This window comes from Apodemus sylvaticus, chromosome 10, assembly GCF_947179515.1.
Source record: "Apodemus sylvaticus chromosome 10, mApoSyl1.1, whole genome shotgun sequence".
NCBI classification, from domain to species: Eukaryota; Metazoa; Chordata; class Mammalia; order Rodentia; family Muridae; genus Apodemus; species Apodemus sylvaticus.
The window spans coordinates 23,415,269-23,421,197 of NC_067481.1; the positions used below are offsets into that span (position 1 = coordinate 23,415,269).

The 5,929-nt window shown below is 42.1% G+C and overlaps 1 protein-coding gene across 1 annotated transcript; it reads left to right on the forward strand.

The window, feature by feature from the left end:
* Positions 1 to 447, forward strand: LOC127693875 (keratin-associated protein 4-6-like). Its single transcript, XM_052195113.1, has one exon. The coding sequence runs from the start codon at positions 1 to 3 to the stop codon at positions 445 to 447; it is 447 nt and encodes a 148-aa protein (XP_052051073.1).
* The last annotated feature ends 5,482 nt before the right edge of the window (positions 448 to 5,929 follow it).

The following is a 5,929-nucleotide window of genomic DNA, read 5'->3' on the forward strand; positions in this document are numbered from 1 at the left end:
ATGGTCAGCTCCTGTTGTGGCTCTATCTGCTCTGAGGAGGGCTGTGGCCAAGGCTGCTGCCAGCCCAGCTGCTGCCAGACCACCTGCTGTAGGACCACCTGCTGCCGCCCCAGCTGCTGTGTGTCCAGCTGCTGCAGACCCAGCTGCTGTGTGTCCAGCTGCTGCAGACCCAGCTGCTGTGTGTCCAGCTGCTGCAGACCCCAGTGCTGCCAGTCTGTGTGCTGCCAACCCACCTGCTGCCGCCCCAGCTGCTGCATTTCCAGCTGCTGCCAACCCTGTTGTGGCTCTAGCTGCTGTGGCTCCAGCTGCTGCCGCCCCTGCTGCCGCCCCTGCTGCTGTCTGAGACCAGTCTGTGGTCAGGTCTGCTGCCAAACCAGTTGCTACCGCCCCACCTGTGTCATCTCCACCTGTCCCCGCCCCATGTGCTGTGCCACCCCCTGCTGCTGAGGTCCTTGCATGGATCCAGTTCCCTCTCTATAGATTCAGATCTTTTGTGTATGCCTTACAACTTGAAAAACACCGAGTGTTTTGATGCTGTGTAATTCATCTTTATGAGTCTGATGAGAAGCCAGACCATGGATGGTGTCTGGAACCTGGGTAACACCTGGAAACAGATTTTACTCAACCAGCTGATAACTTAAAAAATACTTCTCTTCACACCCTATCCATGGGACTTAGCAGTTGCAGTAAATTATTTTTGTATCGGAGGAAACTTCACACTTCTCTGCAATAAAAATTCAGTGTGAATGTTGCTCTTCTAAGATGGTGTCTGCTCTTCTTAAAAACAAGTGCATTGTGTGTGTGTGTGGGGGGGGGGTTGTAAGATAGTTCTGTCAATAAAGCACTTGCACCACAAGCATAAGGACCTGAGTTCTATCATCAGAATCCATGTAAAAAGCCATGTGTGGTGGTACATGCTTATAAATTTGATGTTGGGGAGGCAGAGCAAGAGAGTCCCTTGGGCTCCTGAGATAGCCAGGTTAGGCCAACTAGTGAACCCCAGATTCCAGGGAGAGACTCTGTTTCAAAAACTAAGGTGGACAGATCCTGCCAAATGACATTAGAATTTGACCTCTGGTCTACTAGTACACACACACACACACACACACACACACACACACACACACGGCAAATGTATTTTACCTACAGAACACACAGGGAAATGTTCTTGCTTTTCAGGTTCTACTGGTCGCTGCCTGGATTTGCTATTTCACAGGCAAACTACTGCTTGTAAATCCAGCTACAAGAAATGCAATGCCACCTTCTGGCCTATTGTGAGCACTACGTACATACATGCTACACAATCATAAGTGCAGGCAAAACACCCATATGCAGAAAAATAAAATGAAATAATTAATAAAACAAATAAAAACACAACCCTTGTCTTCTTCTGTACATTTGCACCTAGTACTTTTTGCTTATAATTTTATTCAGAGGAATGAAATTGAACTTTAGAGTTCTACTTTAGATTTAAAAAGGGAAATATTGCCCCCAAAGGATATATTTATTAATGACATTTTCATAATGACTATCTTTCCATTCTAGAGCACATCTGAAATCTTGAGTTTGGAGAGGAAACCAGAAGTGCGTGCCCATGGACGAGGCACAAAATGGAGTTAAATCCTCAGCTATTTGCTTTGGTATAAAGCTAAATGAGCTGAATTTAACTCAAAAGGCATTGCAGTAGACAATTGTGATTTATCATTACACTGACGGTGGTATAAATACATAAGTATAGAGCAAATTCTACAATTGGAAACTAGGACAGTGTTTCTCAACCTGTGTGTTGCAACCCCTTTAAGAGTTGGATGACTTTTTCACAGGGGTCCCCTAATATCATTGGAAGCACAAACATTTACACTCAGATTTCTGACAGTAGATTACAGTTATGAAGTAGCAACGAAAATAATTTGGGGGTCATGACAATATGAGGAACTGTGTTAAAGGGTTACAGTATCAGGAAGACTGAGAACCATTGCTCTAGGAGATGCAAGAATCAGAATGAAAGTCAATATACTGTACAACTAAAGAGCACACAAGAAAATTGATTGAATAACAATCTGTAAGGCAGAGCCTATACTTGGCCATCTCCAAACCAGAACAAAGTAAAACATGCCCCCCTCACCATGAAAACTTATTTTCAAATACAAAGTTTCGTTGTTACAACAAAAAAAATTTTTTCAGGAAAAGACTAGCTAAATGAACTATGTTATGTCCACAAATTTGAGTATTGCATATCTGAAATGCAATAAGGAATATCTGAAGCCATTACTGTAGGATAGTAATAAGTCATTGCTGTGCTGCAGCAATGATAACTAAGTGTGCATAGTATAAGAAGAGTTATCCATGCCAAAAGTAAATATGAACTTGTGTTAAAGCAAATGATAACTAAGTGTGCATAGTATAAGAAGAGTTATCCATGCCAAAAGTAAATATGAACTTGTGTTAAAACAATAATGTGAAGACAACTTTAAATTAAAAAAGGAAAACTAATCAGTCTGAGTTAATCATTACCTAATATACACAGGAGCACTGTACCTCATAAATATGTACAAATAACATCTGTTAATCAAAAGCAAGTTCTATGCATAGGGGAGAAAAAGTGTGCATGCGGAGAAGAAAGAGAAGCAAGACTTCCTTGCTTCTCCTAAAATCTGGTTTCCTAATTGTTTCTTGATTATGTCAATAAAGACAGCAGAAGCCAATTGCAGGATGAAGAGAAAAAAGATGGGATTTCTGGGTCCCAGGAGGAAGAGAAAGGGACACAGAGAGGTTTGGGGATTCGGACCAGGCTGTGGAGCAGATAGGAAGCAGCAGAAATGTAGGTATCTTGGAGGCATATACTTCTACCACTAGCGGAAGCCAAGGAAGATGGAAAAGGCTACTATTTTAAGATTATGGTAGGCAATTCTTCACCCAGACATTGAGTTATCTGGTCAGGTTTTTATATATATATATATATATATAATTTATTTACATTTCAAATAGTCTCTAGTGTTTTAGCCTTGGGGCTAAAGGGGGCAGGAGAAGGCAGCAGGCAGCTGGGGCAGTGAGCCCAGAGCAAGCTAACAACAGCAGCTCCTCACTTTCCCCCCACCCCACCCCCAAGGGTGGTTGTTGGTAGCTAGAGAAAGCCAGCCACCAGAGAAATGGGAGGCATTCTCCGGGGGAAAAAGCCAGCTGACAACTGGCAAGGCTGGGTGAGACAGCAGCACGGCAGTGGCTGTTCTGAGAGCATAGCTGGGAGCTCGAGGAGCATGCCCAAGAAAGAGCAGGCGTGTTTCTAAAATTACACTCAGCAGATATATCTCACTTTGTGAAAATTATTTTGGAACCCAAAAATAGTTTACATAGTTATAAAATAATTGAATTTTAAAGTAAATTTTAGGACTATGAGAAGCAAACGTGAACTATGTAGCCGATTCCAAGTAGCTCTTGAAGTATTTCATCATTTAGGGCTATGAGAAGCAAACATGAGGTGTGGAGCCAATTCATGATCAAATACCTGGCAAACACAACGCAAGGAAGAAGCTTTAAGGACAAGGGTAAGCTTTTTACCCTTTTAAGATGGAAAAGGTGGGCACTGGGGGGATGGTTGGGCACACTGCATTTGTAGTCAGGAAGCAAAGAGAGGCGATGGAACAGGACAACTCAAGGTATAAAAGTTAATACCATTTCTGCTCAGTGGACTACTAAAGGCTATAACAACTTTAACTGGTTTCTGCGTGAGCTGTGGTGACATGATGCCTTGTGGGTTCTTTGGGAAGCAAACTCACTACAGAGACCACAAAGCACTAACAGATTCGGAGTGTGGCCAGCGCTCACTAACAGTGATGATCTCTGTGATCTCACTTTTCACTGAAAAGTACATTGTTGCAAGATATCTCCTATCCATTCACATTGATGCAGTGAGAGGTCAGTGATTGGAAGGGACAGAGGAGGAGGAGCTAAGAGAAGTGAGGGGCAGAGAGAGGTATGGTGGATGAGTTGACTAGTCCCTAGCAGAGCAAGGAAGGAGGCCCGGATATCCAAATGGCTTCAGACATATTTCTGGTGTTTTGGAGGCACTAAAGAACTTCGGATGGCGGAGAAGCATCTTAAAAAATGCTCAACTTCATTAGTCATTAGGGAAATGCAAATCAAAACAATCCTGAGATTTCACCTTACACCAGTCAGAATGGCTAAGATTAAAAATTCAGGAGACAGCAGGTGTTGGAGAGGATGTGGAGAAAGAGGAACACTCCTTCACTGCTGGTGGGGTTGCAAATTGGTACAACCACTCTGGAAATCAGTCTGGCGGTTCCTCCGAAAACTGGGCACCTCACTTCCAGAAGATCCTGCTATACCACTCCTGGGCATATACCCAGAGGATTCCCCACCATGTAATAAGGATACATGCTCTACTATGTTCATAGCAGCCCTATTTATAATTGCCAGATGCTGGAAAGAACCCAGGTATCCCTCAACAGAAGAGTGGATGCAAAAAATGTGGTATATCTACACAATAGAATACTATTCAGCCATTAGAAACAATGAATTCATGAAATTCTTAGGCAAATGGATGGAGTTAGAAAACATCATACTAAGTGAGGTAACCCAGACTCAAAAGGTGAATCACGGTATGCACTCACTAATAAGTGGATATTAACCTAGAAAACTGGAATACCCAAAACATAATCCATACATCAAATGAGGTACAAGAAGAAAGGAGGAGTGGCCCCTTGTTCTGGAAAGACTCAGTGAAGCAGTATTCGGCAAAACCAGAACGGAAAAGTGGGAAGGGGTGGGTGGGACGACAGGGGGAGAGAAGGGGGCTTATGGGACTTTCAGGGAGTGGGGGGCTAGAAAAGGGGAAATCATTTGAAATGTAAATAAAAAATATATCGAATAAAAAAATACAGAAAAAAAAGAAATATTGGAGTAAGTCCTTATTATTGTAAATTGGCTTTAATGAAATTGGGAGTTTCTTATACATAAATATATTTGGTTAACTATTCAAGTTTAAGAGTCATGCTTTACAGGCTACTTGGAAGGAGTGGTGCAGAGGCCTGGCGGGGAGAAACTCATTATTCTTACCCACTACAGTACAGTACAGTACATGAGTGTCAGAATTCCCTTTGCAATAGTGTTTATAGGACAACAAGGAAAGCCTACTATGTGCTCATTATCCTGGAAGAGTATCTCAAATCCATAATTATTGAAAGAGTCGCTGGGAAGGATGATTTTCATGGAGCTTTTATTTTTATAAAAAGCAGAATATGCTTTTCTCAGAATATGCTGTCTTCTCAGGAGACAGATTAAACCCATACACATTTCATATGCCACACACAGAGATGGTCCCTAGGGGGATAAGTTGACTCCTTAAACGAGAGTCTTTGGCATTGAAAAATGCTCATAAAATGCTAACCATCTGGGTACAATCATTACAAGCTATGGAGACACTTGGCCCTGATTGTATACAAGTAACTGCACAGACGAATCTTTCATCCTGTCTCTTTATCGATGATGCTCTACCAGACAATAGCTTATGCTTATCCAAAGAAAAAGAGACAACATTTTGTGAGCCATTCTCAAAATATTATCAGGCAAGCATAAGTGACACATGTATCGTGTGCTAGTCCCAGTTTAGAAGGTATACAGGCAGAAATAAAAGCATGAATGTCACTTCACATGCCTTACTTCAATGAATCATAGCAATGTGGAAAGAGAACATGATGCCTTTTCTAAACGCTAGAATATTTAACCTTGCACACATGATTATGCCTTAATAACACTAATTAATTTCCTGGTTAGCAAAACAAGGAAAGGAGCTTTGTTTATGGTGACACCACTTGCTGAACAGAGTATAAAAGGGGATACCAGCCAGGAGACCTTCAGATTCTCAAAACACTCTCTCAGAAACCCACCCAGAACCTCCACCTCTGACACC

Coding starts and splice junctions, on each gene's coding strand:
- LOC127693875 (XM_052195113.1), top strand. CDS start 1: ATGGTCAGCTCCTGTTGTGGCTCTATCTGCTCTGAGGAGGGCTGTGGC.